Here is an 18,631-nt window from a genome sequence, read left to right on the forward strand (position 1 = left end):
TACACACAAACAACAAGTCAACCCCTATCATTTAGGTGTTTATTTATTTATTGCCATTGCCTGTGAGACCCTAATGAGTTTTTAATTGTAGGGTAAAGATAATCTGCGAGGGCTGCTCCTCAATTGTGGCAACAGCACAGCGTCATGAGACTTTATCTGTCCAAACGTGGGCTGAATTTGAATCGAGCTGAACTAGATGTGAAATGGGCAGAGGCACACCGTTCCTTGGTGCATCAAAGCTGTTACAAAGGCAAAGCAAGCCAAATGCTGCCATGCCAACATCTGTATCTCTTTGTCTCTCCAGGCACGGGACTCGTTGCGCTGGAGAGGTTGCAGCGGCAGCAAACAATGGCGTTTGTGGAGTGGGTGTGGCCTACAATGCCAAAATCGGAGGTAAGCGACGAGTAGGATGGATCCCGGTTGAATGTGCACATATAAAGTAAACTACGGTCAGGCTTAGCGATCAGACATTAAACCCTTACATTAAAACGTGTGCAACACAAAGGTCATGGGTCGAACACACATACTGATAAAAAAGTGAATTTGGATAAAAGCGTCTGCGTAATGCATAAATGTAAATGCATGCATCTCATGAAACACTTCATCTTTCAATTACAAAACACATTGATTAGGCTACATTTTCTCAGTGGGTTCCTAAATATATCTTTGGTATTCAGATCACATTTTACCATTGGCCAGCCATTACTGCAGCCAGAAACAAATTGGTCATTTTTTATTGTAATGCGTTCATTTTAAAGAACTATTTCACGTTTTTTATATAAATGATGCCGATTAGGCAGAGGGCAAGTCTGCATGTGATTTCTCTTGCTGTGTGTGGGTATTTTTGTCATGAAAAGATGTTTTGATGCCCTTGCGTGTCCATATGTGTGTAATAAACACAATGCACCAGATGTTGTTGATTAAATTGGCCGCTGGGTTGCGTATGTATGTGTGTTTATGTGGGCGATGTGACTGTAAATCCTGTTGCTAGAATTATTAATTACGTGTAAACCAAAATGGCCACAGAATCATTCTTACTAATTGCACGGCCTGCTTTATTTTACACCGACTTTATACCAGACATATTATACTTACTTTATGTTTAGCGACATCAAATCTGGTCCAATTAACATTTAATTCTTGAACCATGAATCACTCACACATTCCCCTACAGTGAGTCATATAGTTTTTACAATTCTTATCTGTTTTAGTCTTATTTAAATATCTAACACATTAGAAAAACCACCCACTTTTTCCCATCGTCTCTGAAATGATATCGTGCTTATCGTGTTTTCTCAATCTGTCTTCATTCTCCATGCAGGTGTGCGGATGTTGGACGGAGAGGTAACAGATGTTGTGGAGGCTCAGTCTCTGAGCTTGAACTCCCAGCACATCCACATTTACAGCGCCAGCTGGGGCCCAGAAGATGATGGGAAGACGGTGGACGGCCCTGCCAAGCTGGCCAAAGAGGCTTTCCTGCAGGGGGTCACCGAAGTGAGTCTTACACTTCCATCAGGTCATCCGAGCAGGTTTCAGATCAGCTAAATGTGTCACAGTTCCTGTCTGATATAATCAACGCACCTGTGAGAGGTACAGGGCTGTAGATGTCATCGCCTATTGAAATGCGTTTATGGAGAGGACTGAGAAGCAAGGGCACAAGTAGGAGTAAGGATTAGGAAAACTTTTTCAAATTATAGTGGGAAAGCAGTTTTTTAATGCATCATTGGCACATTTAATCATGTTGACTTTTGGCCACATTAGGCACAACTGCATGTAAATTTCATTAAGAAGGCAATCCCAGAATGCATTGTGAAAATTCAATCATGAAATTGATTATTTGTGGGGTAAAAGTGGGTTATTTTTCAATACACTGAAGCAGTGGTTCTCAAACTTTTTAAGCGTGCGGCCCCCCTTGTGTACGGTGCATTATTACAAAAAACAGTTCTCAAACGTAACATTTTAATTACTCAAACATTAAATTATACAAAGTAGTGCTGTTGGTTAGTAGCCTTATTTTTTAGGTTTAATTACACAGAATTTTTGATAAATTAATGTATTGTATAAAATGTCATTAAACTGGGGGCCACTGCACTAAAGTACTGATACAAAACAGTATGAAGCAATTATAAACTGACTACCTGTTGTGTACCTGCATATTTTTTTATCAGGCTTGTGCACAATTCAGAATTGGAATTTGAATTGAATTGACTCCGCCCTACAGGAAGTTGAATTGGAATTGGAATGACAGGAAGTTGAATTAAATTCATGGCAATTCAAAGTTACTCCAAAGTCATGTTCCATCATGTTCCATAAAATTACAATTACAAAAAATCTAACTCAATTATTTGTTATGTGACTAGAGTTTTTAACATTAATTGCTGGTGAAAACATTTCCTGTTAATGTAATCTGTACAAGAAGTTCAAACTAATATAATTTATAGAACATGTAATGCAATCATAGCTTAAATATACTGAAAGCTTAATTTTTAACACTTCACTTACTGTATAATATGTATATGAATTTCTTTGAATTTCTATTGAACTGCAATTCTGCTTCCTTTAATTCAAATCAAATTCAAATTGTAATTGTAGATCCTGTTTTTGACAAGAATTGAATTGGAATTCAGGAGTCATTCTTAATTCAATTCTGAATTGTGCACAAGCCTGTTATTTATGCTTTCAGTTCTTCCAGAAAAACGCTGAGTTTTTTGTGATTGTTGCGGGCAAAAATCCTTGATCTTGCGGCACGTTTTCTTAAAAAATGCAATGGAATATAAGGGATATTTATGCGATTTTATGTGATAAAATTGTGGGAACTTGCAAAAATTGTGGGAACTTGCAAAAACTTCACGTTAACGTCACATAATCATGTCACTTCATAACGTTCCTATGGCAACAGGGGACATGGTTGCGCTTGTGTGAAATAAATGCAATATTTTTCAACTTTCTGCTAAGATATATGTGATTTTTTGCACACAGAATTCTGCAATTTATGCTGTGAAAGTGCGCCGTATTTGAAAAAATGCGGCCCCTGCATAAATATTATTAGATGGCGCGTTGGAATGCTTGATTTTGATTGGCCAGTCATGACATGTGCATGTTTGTTAGGTAAGATATAATGTATAGACTTGAAGCGTAGGGTCTTGTTTAACACTGAAGGGTCTTATTTCATGATAACATCATTATCCCGCTTATTACACAGCTATTTACCTCATAAGTAAGGTAAGGAACATTAAATATTGATTTAAAACATTTTATTTGCTCAAAATATGTCAAAATGATTTTCAGCATTCAGTGTTTTGAGCGGTTATTTCGGATTAAAAATAGATTGCATTGTTCATCTCACATAACCTTTATTTAAAGGCAGGGTGCATGATCTCTAAAAGCCAATGTTGACATTTGAAATCACCTACACAAACACGCCCCTACCCCAATAGAATCTGGACCTTCTATTTATAGACCCAACCCAGGTAAAGATGGCGTTTAGTAGACACGCCCATGCATGCTGATTGGCGACAAGTGTGTTTTTGTAGTCACCCCGACTCCCTTTCCCTTGCATTTTTCAGAAATCGTGCACTCCGCCTTAAAATGATTTCTCATGCACTTTGTCAGCTGTTTGTAATGCGACTATCTATGCCGTCAATATAAAGAATTTTAAATCAGTCACTTGCAAAGTTCAATGATTCCCTTAGCAGACAGCTACCTATACTAGGTTTTGCAACAGAGCTTAAATATTTATAGAGATCTTGAAGGCAGATAAAGATTAGTTTACCATTAACTTTTTTTAATATGATAATTTTTCTTGTGTGGCCATCTATTGTCAGTTTATAACTACTTCAAAGTTCAAAAACTATTAAAAGTTTCACAGTTTCAGCACTCAGACTATGCAATGTGAATAGGAAAATGAGTTTGTTTATTCTGTTATTTCAACATTTGTCTGACTCATTGCTTGAATTTTCTCATTTTCTTTTCGATTCTCTTTTTGTGGTGTATTATAAGGCAAGCGCCGCCATTAACATTCTTGATATGTACTGTAGGGTTATGCATTTGAATACCCGTCACACACCAAGGGTTTTTAATGCGGTCACGGTTATAAATGATGCCTTAAATTATACGGCTTGTTGAGGAGAGGCGTGCCATTACTTTTCTAAGAAGTCAGACTCACTATTTTAATAAGATTTATACTGAAGTAGGTATTCAAGCCATTTATATACAAAACTTGGGAACACCTTAGCAACCACATATCAGCATCCTAACATCTATTCGTGACACCTTAGCAACCACATATCATCACCCTGACAACCCCTTCGACACTTTTGACATCATTGCAGTGAGTTTTGCATGGGCACGCAAGGCTGAAATCAAATTCTGTCTGTCTAATTTCAATTTTCTATTTATTCAGCTTCCCTTTATAAATGTTAATCAGCTCCCGCGTGTGTTTTTGTGCTATGAAGTGTTTCAAACCATATGCTCGCAATCTCCTTCCTTTTCCGACTCCACGACCTCACGGAGAACGTCAAAGCAGAGAAAATTCACAGTTCCCCTCACAGTCACACATGAAACGATCTGACAGCCGTTCGAAACAGAGGTTGGCAAAGCTTAGATTATCCTCGATGAGTAATTTTGGGAAATAACTTGAATGGAATTACATCCAAATCACCTGCTTTTGCCTCGCACTTCAGAAAGTATTATCTGATTCGACACGGCGAGAAAAAAGCATTTCATGTTTGCAGGGTGCGATTTGTGAAAAAATCAGAAGGGGTGTTTTTCAAATATTGTTATTTTTGAAAATAAATTATGAACCATGGGCTTATATCAGGGTTCCCACGGGTCCTTGAAATCCTTGAAAGTTTCTGAATCTGGGTATAAAAAAACCATGGCCCTGGGAAGTTTTTGAAAATATACATACATAGATACAGGTCATTGAAAGAGCTTGAATCTATTTTATGCAAAATCCATATTATTCCACGTGTAGTGTAGGATAATATCATAAAAATTCTAGACTTTTTAAGCACACGTGCTAAACTATTTGCTTTTAATGCTTATATCTTCTGAACTGTATGCCAACCAAAATGCTTTTTTGCATAGTTGTGTTTGACACATGAAAACGTCTCGGGTTATGTATGTATCTGTTGTTCCCTGAGAAGGGAACGAGGCGCTGCATCTCCCTTCCCATACTTCCTGCGTCCCTGTAACGCCGTCTTTGGCAATATTTCAGATAGCGATATACTTCCTGTCTCCCGTGTCACCCTGTCTTTGTGTTAAGTGTTTGATATACACATTCAGAAACATTTACCCCTGGATGTCCCCTATAAGTGTCACTGCAGTGACACAGCACTAGTTCCCTCGATAGGGAACTGTAACAGTGCATCTTAAAAGGTAACACGATGTTACTTTGCTCTCACTTGAAATGTGTTCCCCCATTTAGTCCTTTAATTTGAGGTTATTGGACCTGGAAAGTCTTAAAAGGTCCTTGAATTTGGAGTTAATTAAGGTGTGGGAACCATGTTATATTGATTATTTAGGGTATTAAGCTATTTCATGTAACTGTTGAAATAAAATATGTATAGAAATGTACTACTCACACCATCCTAAGCGAGATTCAAACCTCTTTGGTCTGGCATGAGAGTCTAGAGCACTTGTTAAGGTTGGGGAGTGAGGTTTAATTTTACTGCACATCTCTCATTGACTAGCTATAATTGGGTCCCCAGTGCTTTTATCAACCTAGAAAATGTGAATAAGATCAGCCCAGTATCTTATTTTTGGTAAACCATTCTTTGCATGCATGTGAAAAAATAGGTAATTGGAATTTGGCTCCCCTTGTGATGTCAGAAGGGGATAATACCGCCTCTGCACTATCCAACCACAGCACTGCCATTTAATGCATTAACTCATTTGCATCTGCAAGGACACACCCAAAAACTGCACATTTATGCTCACATCTACAAATTGGCAATTTTACATATTATAATAAATTATCTATATAATATTTTGAGCTAAAACTACACATACGTACTCTGGGAACACCAAAGATTTATTTGACTTCTTAAAAAAGTCTTGTGAAATGTCTCCCCTTTTAATAAAACAATAGTGCAACCTAAACCTGTACATGCCTCGAATCTTAAAAAAAAATTCTGTGTAAGGATGTGAGAAGGGCGACATCTTATATGTGAAATTGCACTGTTGACAATTACCACATCTGTAATTCCCATATGGTCTTTTTTTTAAGGAATGAGTAGTAGGTTTAAAATCAGCTTTAACTAAAATATGTTGGAGATTAGGGGATTCTTATACACTGCACGAAGAGGTGTGTCAAAACATTTCTTGAGATTAGGATCGCTCTCAACAATATGCCAATGTTTCAATAAAAAGAAGCAGGGATATAAAGACCGGGGGGTCCCCACTAGCAAATTGTGTCCTGCATGTATGACAGACAAAGGGATGTAACTTTTTACAACAGCACCTGCCTGCCATCTATTGTACAGTAAATGTGCCCATGATCGCACGCAAGCTTTTGTCAGAGGTGGTTTAGATATAATTAATCCTTTGTTTTTTTCCGTATGAGCAATTTACTAAAAGCCTGTTGAATTTAGTCGGTGATGATGTAATTTTCTCAAATTGCATTTCACGTAAACATCTGTCTCATCGGTTTGACTTGGAGAGTCATACAGTACTCGTCAGTCCTAAAATTCATTCCTAAAACTGCAAACCAGATTGCGGCAACGCAAACAAACAAACAAACCATTTATGGCCACAATAATCTTAAGGCAGTCAGCTGTGAATATTGCCCATATGGAAGGCAGAAGATAGAAAGGAAAACTTTAATCAAATTCTGCAGACTTGCTCCACTGCGGCGAAAGAGGAGACTGATTTATGAGAGAAAGAAAAGTGGCATTTTGTCAGGTGTCCAACCATTTTTAATAAAGCGTAAAATACAGCAGATTTCAGCGTGCAGAGGTCACAGTATTGGTTTTAAATTAATCATGACAGTCATAATTGGCTCCTTCAATTGGATTTTTCTGGGTTATTGTATTTTATACGAGGTCCGTGTGCACGGACCATGATGGCCGCTACACAAATGTTTAATTGATAAATATATTAGTCTCCCATGGCTAGACATCTGAGCATTAACATTAAGACTATTGGCAGTCTATTCTGGCCATCTGGTGGACATGATTGAATGTTTTTGGATTTGTTTTTGAAATAAACAGTGCAGCAGTGATCCATCTGTACAGAAGACACTGAAGAAATCAGAAAATTTGTGCAGACTTTCTGTCTCTCCAATAGTTAAAGATTGACAGTAATAACTCAATAAACAAAACAATACACAGTTCCACTCGAATTTACTTGGTTATAAAATACAAAAAAAGGAAAGCAGTATCTTGCATTGACTCTACGTGCATGCTGTGTGTGTTATAGGGTCGAGGCGGGCTGGGCTCCATCTTCGTGTGGGCATCGGGTAACGGAGGCCGTGAGAGAGACAGCTGCAACTGTGACGGATACACCAACAGCATCTACACCCTCTCCATTAGCAGCACCACACAGTACGGTAACGTACCGTGGTACAGTGAGGCATGTTCGTCCACACTTGCCACAACCTACAGCAGCGGAAATCTCAATGAGAAACAGATTGTGAGTATTTAACACTTTCATTATGTTCGTATCAAAACACTTAAAATAAAACTCTATAGGTATTTATAATCATAGTCACACACACACACGTAGTATATATAAATATGAAGAGTTTGGTCCAAAACGCAATAAAGCCATTTATATACTAATTTCGGTAAAAATGTGTTATCTATACCAAGAAAGTGACAAGATGAAAATCACTACTTTCACGTAGCATATTTAGGTCAGTGGCAGAGCAAGGGATTTTTCATAAGGGTGGACAGGAAGGATGGCACATAAAATCTCTATCATCCAACCTTAAAATACTTTTTTTAAGTATTATAGGTGCGTTAATCACAATGATGTATAACATACAATTGCTACAATACTTTAATTTTAATTAAAATTATACAATTTAGTCATAATTTAACCTTGTGTTTTTTAAAACTATTTGATCAAATAAAACTTTTGAAATTCACTTTGAAACCAGAATTTATTTCTCCCATTGCTGAAAAAAAACTAAAAAGACCAGAAAATCATGTGAATTTTGTAGGCCACTGAAATGTATTTTACTAAGATTAATTTGGCTGCTTCTTGCTCTTTCTGAAGAAGGATGCTATTTCTGCTGCCTTTCTCTTCGTTTTTTCCCACATTTCAATGATCGTCTGACATTAAAACACTAAAGCAAAACATTAAAACATTACCACGTTTTAAAAAATATATTAGGGTGAATGTATCTAGATTATCTGTTATATATAAAATCAATCTTAATCCTAGCATTTACGCTGGAATGTTTGTGTGGGATTTTTGAATGTACAGTGACGAACTCCGTCAGATTCAAATCGACTGTGGCGCGGCACACACACATAGACACGCTGGAAGAGATTCTCACTATAAAACAGATTTTTATTCAAGATTTGAAGCCCATTATGTGTTTTTTACCAAACTTTTGAAGTGAAAAAATCAGGCAGGTTGAAGTGCCTGTCATTTATATTCACTACAACAGCTTTTCATACAGTGTTTTAAAACACGAGATGGTTCTGTTTGGTAAACAACACAATAAAATGTACAGTTCATAAATGCAGAGTAATATCAACATATTAATGAAAAATGGTGATGTGGTTTTACCAGTGTTTTAAACCAGTAAAACTTTTCAAAGCATTTGCAAAGAAACAATAAATAAAGTAAATAATAGCTAATAAGTTACTGTACATTAGAAGTAAAAATTTTGAATTTGGATAGTTTATTGTATGTATTGATGCTGATATTATAAAAATGTTTACTAAAATGAATTACAGTACAAACTAGCACAAACCGTTTGCAAGTTAATGTTTATAATATTTTATTATGGTTTTGCCAATAAAAGAAACAATGCATTTTGGGCAGTATGTACAGTAGGAAAGCGTGCACATGGTGAAGAGCTTGATGCATCGCTATGAAAACCAAAACAGCCGTTAATATAACTCACCACCCTGCTGAAAAAAACAGCATGATTACCATGCTGGTCCATGCTGGTTAAGCTGGTGGTCACCACCATACCCGCACCAAAACACAACATATGCTGGTTTTGCTGGTATGCTGTTTTTTTCAGCAGGGCATGGGGACAGATAGGATTTTTTTTAATTACGTGTGAAAGGGTTAACTGACCTGATCCACTCAAAGTTGATTCAGGGACTGAGGCTGCGCTGTAACCTCCTCATCTCCCACTTCTCACGAAAGGTGGAACCCCGCTCTTTTCTGGAAACTCCCTTTGCATCAGTGCAGGTGTGTGTCACGAGAGATTCGCTGGTCCATTCATTATTGTTGACATGATCGGCTCCTTTAGTTTCTTTAGTGTTTGAAAAGTTATTTTTGTGTTTTAAAAATGCCATTACTAGCGGGGTGGTCAGTGGGGTGGCCATGATTATGTCCATGGTGGCCGTGGCCACCCCCTGGCTCCACCCGTTTTAGGTTATACATAAAAAATTCTAATCCATAATTTGATAATCAAAGATTTATTATAAAAACAAATGATTTTTTCACAAAATGCAATAAATCCATGACTTTTTTAAATGCTATAAATCTATTGAGTCAATATATTAATATGCATTCATCTTTGCCATGTTATATTCATTTAGTTGACTAGTGGTATACACTGATTTAAAACAAAATAAACATTAATGGCATTGATCAAAACACTGTCATTGCTGCTGTTATACTTGGGATGTCATTGCTGAACTTTTTCTGAACTTTTCATCAGCTGTAAAATGTTTTGGTCCTGCTCGATTTTCGTTGATTTAGAGTAAAATAGCGAAACGTTTTTCATAAGATCCCCTGGAGTTAGCATGACAGAAGCTTGACAAAGAACAAGCAACAGCCGGCATTTTTCTGTCTCCCAAATGCCTCTCGCGTAAATTATTCGATTTTGATAGCTTACGTTTCTTCTCCGTCACAGACCAACAAACAAACAAAAATAAAATAATACTTTTGTTGGTCTGTGATGGAGAAGAAACGAAGATCAAATTGTTGTTTTACAGTGCGTGGAATGGTGCGCTGTGATTTGCTGAGCGGATTGCATTCTGCAGAGAAGGGGGGGGGGTGGCGTATATCGTGTTTTGGGAAAAAGGGAGATGACAGAACAACATGGCGGATACTGGATTTTGCGTAAAATTAAGAATTTAATTTTTAAAACTGACCTGATACAATACTGATTTTGGCGGTAACTAATAAAAAAATGGTGTTTATCGCATTTTGGAACCAAACTCCTCATATGTTGCCCAGTCTGTGAAAACCCAGCTCAAGTAATCTTTAACATAAAACCATCATTATGTGAAAATATTACCTTGGTATCTTTAATATTGACTGAGTAAGATCATGTCAACGATTGTATGTTGTAGACTTTGCATTGACTTGCCAATTTATATATTTTTCATCCCCTAACTATAACCCTAAAGTAACACTCACACTTTTTGCAATTGTTTATTTTTCATGAAAACATTATTTAGCATGAAAATTCCTCTGTTTTAATGAGAGAAAGTGGGATCAATGTACGGTATTTTTAGTTTTACGGTCCTTGAGGGAGCATTTATTCTTCACAGTGTCTGCAAAACCTGATTCACACACACATACACACTACTACTAGAAAAAGATGAAAAGAAATTCACTATTTCACATGCTAGCAATGTGTAGACACCCTTTACACCCTCAAACAAACACAGAGGAAGCCAGTTATAATCAAAACTCTATAGAGAAAAACAGACTTGTCGCATGGTGTGAATGACCACGTCACAATCGCACAGGGAAAGTGAGCGATGGCGTGGCATCCCGTTCATCTGTGAAGATGAAGTGTCAGCCAATGAAATGATTTCTACATCTGCCGCTGTGATTTCCTGCGGGTTTCGTGAAAAACAGCTCGGTGAATGTCATGAGACAGAAAATATCACTTTGGAAAACTTCTCCATAGCAGATGATGCTCGAGCCGCACGCATCTGCTTCCATCCCGGTCATTTTTTCTGGGGGTGGAAATAAAAAAACAGAAGAGGAATCCGGTGCCCTGCTCCTCTGGAAACCAAGCGAAGGTGCAAGACACCGAGACGGCGATTTCGGAATACCAAACATGCTGCATTGCAGACTCTTTAGATCATCTTTTCAAGGATTTCTCTCTCTTTGTATGACCTCACTTTACCTGCAAGCCGAATTTGAAATGGGTGCCTGTTCAATTAAGGAGGTCAATTGGGCCAAAGACGGCTAAAAAAAAGTTTAAGATGTGGGCTGTTGGTGCTTTGGTAGTGTTATTCAGTATGTGTGTGTGTGTATACTAAATGTATGTTCGAACCCACAACCATTTGCACTGCTAACGCAGCTACAAGAACACTAAAAAAACCATGCATGGTTTCTTTTTGCACTGTCATTATATATTCAGTGAAAACTGTGAGGAAACCGCGCTGTAGGTAGTTATCCATATTCTGTTTGAGTCTGCCACGCGGTCGTGTTTGCGTAAGCGATTCCAGATTTTTCAGGCAGGTTGATCCCTGTGCCAGCTCATTGAAGCTCATCTGAGATGCTTCGGATGGCTTCAGAGTGTTTGTTTGTTTGATGTCAAGTATTTCTCAGCGCGTTTGACTGTGATAGCTCCCCCCTCACTCTTTCGAGACCTCACCGTTCCTTCAGAATGACAAAGGCAATAACAAATTCAATTTGAAAACGGACGCATTCTCGCCGGCAGGGGTGGGGTGGGATCTTTACGCGGGTACGTGTTTGTATCAGAGCGGTGGTGACAGCGAGAAATAAAAAGTAGAAGTGTTAATGTATATGAGTGTATGACATCCAGGTGCTCTCCTGTGTGTGCTGTGATGCCTCAGGCAGGACTTTGTCTCATCCTGACCGCTGTCAATCACTCAAGTCTCCTACGCTATGATTAAAACCCCAAATCCTCATGCGTGGGGGTGCCAGTCTGCAGTTTATCACGCACACACATTTCATCACATGTGAATTAGGTTTTACTTCCCGTTCGGATTCATATTCTCATCAATCTGATGGACTGCATGTATGTGTGTGTATATATATAGACACAACCAGTGCCCTTCTGATGGTTGACCATCAGTTTGTTTGTGTGTGCGCAGGTGACAACAGACCTCAGGAAGAAGTGTACAGACTCTCACACGGGCACGTCCGCCTCAGCTCCCCTGGCTGCCGGAATCATTGCTCTCGCTCTGGAGGCCAAGTGAGTGATGACAACATTGACACCCGTCTCCACACACACACACACACACACAAGCAAGCCCACCGCTTCTGTCAATCATCCAACCTCGTCAGTTAGACTTCATTACCTAGCACACATCATTTTCGGCCCCCCGACATCGGCCTGACACGAGGTGAGATGCAGAGAGCCCGAGAACGGATGACAGGTGACATTCCACACTCTCCGTACGGGGCCAAATTGGCCCTGTGGCTCAGCAGACCCTTAGTGATAAGTCATTTTGCACACAAAAATAAAATTCTGAAAGTCATTATGTTCTTATCCTCATCAAAGACCCTTTGGGGAAGTCGCACCACTAGGCGGCCATGTTTGCAACACCTCCGGAAAGTTAAAGTTATATCTACTCTCTAAAACTGTGGGCTAAAACATATGTCTTAAATCTGACATCAACTATACCACAACTTGTGGTTGTTTCAACTACTGCGCATAGACGGTTTCAGCAGCAACAACATAAACAAACGGCTTTTGTGTACCAAACGCAACTTCCGGTAGACTTCCACGTAGAATCAATAACAAAAATCCTTTTACAGGAATTTATTTCTGATATCAAGGGAAATAAATAACAAGTAAAGTACCTTCGTTCATATATTATATCTAACACGCATCAACTATCACACTGAGCTAACGTAACTGTGTATAATGAATGTATACAACGTTAGACACAGGTCCTTGAATTCTTGCCTGGCTGCCAAACCTCTCCGCACAGCTGTGAACCATGGTCTTCGTCTCAGTTCGTATTTAGCAAACCAAAACCTTTTATTTTCTACAACGTATTTGTTTCAGAGATCAGTTTTGCCACTGGCCAGATTGATAAATAAATACAGAAAGGAAGATCATTTCGGTTCGTTTATTCATAGTGATCAGTGTGTTGAAAAAAAGGACAAAAACACAATTAAATGTAGTCCATATGACACATTTGATGTATTTAGGGCTAATAAAGGCATAAAATAGCTTCTTATCAGACCAGAATAGAAGCTGTTGTTTACATTTTTGGTGCTTTTTAAATTTTCAATGTCACTATGTTGTGTCATTTTAACTCTTTCCCCGCCAGCATTTTTCATGATTTTCACAAAAGTTTAATGCCTTCCAGAAAATGTTCTTCTTTAAATATATAAACAAACAATATATCAGATGAAAGAACAGACCCTCTGCTTTAAAAAAAAAAAAAAAAAAAACGTTTCATCCTACCTTCATAAGTTCTCTTGTAATCACCTCTCAAACATGGGTAGGTTTCTTCAAACACACCCAATTTTGAGCAAAAAGCTGAGATAATTCAATTTTTGCGAAGGACTTTGATAGAGATCAGATGCAGAGCGATCTTTAAAACATACACGGGGTTCTTTCTCTTTCACGTGAGGCGCTACTTCCGGGTTGTATAAGTTGCGGAAGATCCACCTGGTGGATAATAGCGGTATTGCGGAAAGACGGAAAATCTCGTCATTGGCGGGGAAGCGTTTTCTCAGGGTTTATACAGAAATCCTTAAAGGAACAGTATGTAGGATTGTGGCCAAAACTGGTATTGCAATCACAAAACGTGTGGCTAAAACCGGTACTGCAATCACACAGCTGGTGGCCAATATACAAAACGACAACATAAACATCAGTTGAGGGCTGCAACTCCACTTTTTAAATGACAATATCCTGTCTAGACCACTGTTGTCAGTGATATAAGTATTTGAAATGACAATGATTTCTTAATGTTTAGTGACATTTCAGGGCCATTTAATGATTAATTGATATACATTTCTTACATACTGTTCCTTTAAGTTAAATTTACTACTTTTTACTACCTTTTTTACTACCTTCAGAATATTTTTTAAAACCATCACGACACTGAATTGCAAGTGTTAATCAGCGACCTTTCTATTATTTACACAGATTTTGACATATATAACATACAAAAAAAGAATTAAAGTGAAAAAATTCTTCTGACTGAAATATTTTTCAGGCCAAGTCATATTCTTTTACCTAACACTTTATGTAGGCGAGACCAATAGCATTTTAAGGGGAGATTTTTTTTGCCATAAATTCCACATTGAAGTCTCATGTGGCATATAGGTAGCTGTAGTTTGCAGGGCATTTCAGATTAAGGCGAAACAGCTAAATAACTCACTATATAAAAAGAAAACATGAATATCACCACCTTTAATGATTGTTTTATTAATTATTTATTAATTGTAAATGTATTTATTTTAGCATTTACTAATAATTTTTTAATCAAAGTTGAAACTGTTAACATTAGTGAATGCACCATGAACTACTGTCAATTACTGTAATGACATAAACAAGAATGCTTATATACTCTATATTTTCATTGTTTGTTCATGTTATATAATGCATTTACTAATGTGAACAAATACAACTTTTTCATATCATATTATTCAGTAAACATAAACAAATAATCCAGGGTCTGTTCTGTTCACACAACAGTTTACAGTCACAGCTCTAATACAGTAACGTTATGTATGAATATAAACCCTGAACGAGTAACTCGAGTCAAACTCGTGTAGAATTTGCACAGGATGTCTGTAACCATAGTGAATGTTGTTAATTGAATGACTGTACATTTCGCAACAAAATATTATGTTACAATAGAGGCAGCGCTGATCTGCTAGTTTATGCGCAATGTTTCTGCTGTTTACTTTCTCCTAAGACCTAAATGGTCGTGTTTATATGAGGATATTTGCAAAGACGGGATTTTTGAGGCATATGTGTTATTTAAGGCCAATAAAGCGACAAAAATACGTACAACACATGCTCAATGAGAATCGAATGCGCTCTTCTGACACATAAACTGCGGACGCACTGTTGTTTGTGTTTGAATGGCTTAAAATCACCTGTTTTTAAACTGCTGTGCTTAAATATATGTACAAATGTTACGTTTTTGTGACCACACGCAAATGGAACTGCAAGAACCGACAGGTGGATGACATCAAAGTCCCGCGAGAGCATTTCGGAAGCAGTCTCCTCTTATGATTCCTCGTCATTCGCTCTCAAGGGATTTGGATGTCATCTGCCTCTTGGTTCTTGTGGATCCACATGAAGTTTACCCACGAGTTAAACAAACCCGTTGTACCAGCCACTGGCTATATCAGCATAGCATGTAAAAGCGTGCCGCGGATGATCAGTAACGTGAGAAATCATTTACCCCCAAAATACAGGACCTCTTACGTTAGTCATACTGTGCAAAGACACGCAATTACCTGTTTGGTTTTCTTATCCCACGAACTGAAAGGCTTGCCAATCTTCATTATTTCGCTAAGCCAAGTCAATCGTCTTTTACACCTTTATCGATCTTCAAAACATCGGAGCCTTCTTGCATTATAAGTTTGACCATGCTAGCTGAAAAAGTTTTACCTCAGCTTAACGTGATACAGTCAGAAAACCCGGAGTGGATCCGGTCCGTAGTGATTACAGAACGCTTACAGCGGAGAGAGGAACGTGATTTGGCTCCACTTCAGGCTTTGATCACATCCCAGAGACGAAAGATCTTTGATTATTTGCCCAGATATGCAGGTGATTTGAACTAATTTCCAGGCATCATAACATTACAAAAGGCAATCGAAAATTTACTACCTCGTCAGATGACGCTTACTACTTTTTACTACTTTTTACTGGCCTTAATTTGGCATAATTTAATTTACTACCTTTTACTACTTTTTACAACCCCGCGGAAACCCTGAATTGACGAGATATCTCGTCAATGGCGGTGAAAGAGTTAAAAAAGAACTATGAGAATTAGGGGGTGGGGGGCGATATGACCAAAATCTTACATCAAGATTTATTTTATATCATAATGATACACTGTAAAACTTTTCACTGTAAATTTACAGTAAAATACTGGCAGCTGGGTTGCCAGCCGTTTACTGTATTTTTACAGAACCACTACTGTAAACAACATTTACAGTCTTGCACTGTAATTGTCAGATACAGTATAACGCTGTAATTTATTTATTTTTACAGTATACACTGTAAAACTTTACACTGTAAATTTACATACAGGCAGCTATATTGCCAGCAAATCACTGTATTTTTACAGAACTATAACCCATTCTGTATTTTACTGATATGCCACTTTTAAATTAGGAATTTATATATTATGTGTAACCGTAATAATAGTCTCAAATGGAAATTAAATACATAATACACAAATACAAAATTCTTAGAATATAAAACTTTATTTTTTAAAAGCAAAGGCCATAAAATTTACATAAACATGTTTGCTGAAATGTCAGCTGTATGCATTACAATTAATAAACTGTTGACAGAACAGTTATGAATTATCAGAACATTAACAATCAAGTGATCTTATTAACTTTCAAAGAATGGAAATGTTTCAAAATATTTTAAATGATGCAAAAAAAGAAAGTCAGGAGGGAAAATACATTAAAAGATTACTCTACTTTCTTAATAAAAAATCCGGATAATTTACTCACCCACATGTCATCCAAAATGTTGATGTCTTTTTTTGTTCAGTCAATAAGAAATTAAGTTTTTTAGGGAAAACACTCCAATGCTTTTTCTCAATTTTAAAGACTTTATTGGACCTCAATAGTTTCCAGATTAAATGCAGTTTAAAATTTGCTATTTTGATGCAGCTTTAAAGGGCTCTAAACGATCACAACCAAGGCATAAGGATCTTATCTAGCAAACCATCATCATTTTTATTGAGAAAAATAAAAAATAAGTACTATAAATCCATAACTTCTCATCTTGCACTAGCCTTGTGTCCCATCAGCGCAATCTAACGTAATGCTTAAGCATGTTGAAAGGTCACACGTGATGCATGCAAAACTACCGCCCCAGTGTTTACAAGCGTGGAGAAAGAGGAACGTTCAGACGTTGTTGTATGTGGAATGATAACTAATTAATGTCTTTCTGTCAGTTTGTTGTTTAAAATGGTCTGCAAGTGTGTGTTTCACATTTGTGAAAAACCTTTCGACATGACTGTGCATTACATGACGTCACGTTGGCGCATCACACAGCTAGTGCAAGATGAGAAGTTGTGGATTAAAAGTGCATATTTTTTTTCTTGCCGAAAGTTATGATTTTTGCTGGTTAAGACCCTTATGCATCAGTTTGGATAGTTTAGAGTAGGGCTGCACGATAAATCACATGCGATAGTCATGCGCATCTCATCACCTGCTTTCAGATGGAGCAGCTTTTACTAGACAGAGATAGGGGTGTGCCGGTTTCAGAATTGGTGATGACGGTTATGACGTGAGTCAAATGTGACGGTTCATAACATAACCGTCTGTGGGGGGCGTTTTGCTCGTTTAAATGCTTGTGGATTGACGCGAAAGTGTCATTTTACCATAAAATCATGAATGTGATTCCAAGTGTGTTTTAAACAGTAATGACTTTAAGCAATTTAACAGAAAGCAATGAAATATTTAAAAACACACTGTTGACAGAAGACTGCGCTGTCACTCTCTGCTCAGCATAAATGAATCCTCTCTCATATTTTGATAATCTTCAGAGAAACAGATTTAATTGTGTCTATATCTGTCATTACATGGACCAGAATGTGGGTTAAAAAGCGTCTTGAAGAGGTTTTGCTCATAAATGCATGTAAAGTAAAGTAATATGAACTTGAGATTTTTATACTGTTATTAAACTGCACAGTATGCGCAGCAAACGCAGCCGACAATGGCCACGCGCGGCAAACGCTCTCCACATACAGTACGCGCTCTTCAGTGCTCACACTTGCGAAGTAAACCGGCGTTTGAATAAACAAGACACTGATTAGCTACTTACTCTACGTTTATTTAAAATTAACAGCAAGACAAGCAGTGAATCTGCTTTCAGGAGAGTTAGATTAGCATGGGAGGATTTGAACTTGAAAAGAGGAGTGTACTGACGCCTTTCCGCGGCTAAGACAACATTCCTTCTTATGGTCATTCATGTTTATTTGATGCTATAAATTAACTAGAAGGAAGAGATGATTTTAAAGGTGAGACTTTGTTTAATACGTTTAATCTCAAAAGTAACCGAAAAGTAACCTGGTCTGTCCTGTATGTCAGCGCGTTGTCAGTGTCTGCTCCGCTCTGTATTTTTCACTGCGTGAGAACATGGTGGGGCGTATCACACAGACTGTTAACAATTGTTTTAAATCGTATTTAAAAATTCTTTATTATAAAAATGTTTTTTAAATATTTTAATAACACGTTTTTGCCGGTTATAGAGTTCTAATGACGGTGTTCAACTATAACCGTCGGTCTCACGGTTATATAATGACCGTCACAGCCCTAGACAGAGACGTAGTTCACTGACAAGCAGGGC

The 18,631-nt window shown here is 37.6% G+C and overlaps 1 protein-coding gene across 1 annotated transcript in view; it reads left to right on the forward strand.

The window, feature by feature from the left end:
* The window catches only part of furinb (furin (paired basic amino acid cleaving enzyme) b), a 162,601-nt gene that overhangs the window by 126,921 nt on the left and 17,049 nt on the right, over positions 1-18,631 (forward strand). The window contains exons 7-10 of the mRNA XM_065291541.2: positions 305-393; positions 1,322-1,494; positions 7,420-7,632; positions 12,213-12,313. Coding sequence (XP_065147613.1) covers positions 305-393; positions 1,322-1,494; positions 7,420-7,632; positions 12,213-12,313 — 576 coding nt within the window. The remainder of the gene's footprint in view (positions 1-304; positions 394-1,321; positions 1,495-7,419; positions 7,633-12,212; positions 12,314-18,631) is intronic.

This window comes from Paramisgurnus dabryanus, chromosome 23, assembly GCF_030506205.2.
Source record: "Paramisgurnus dabryanus chromosome 23, PD_genome_1.1, whole genome shotgun sequence".
Taxonomy (NCBI): Eukaryota; Metazoa; Chordata; class Actinopteri; order Cypriniformes; family Cobitidae; genus Paramisgurnus; species Paramisgurnus dabryanus.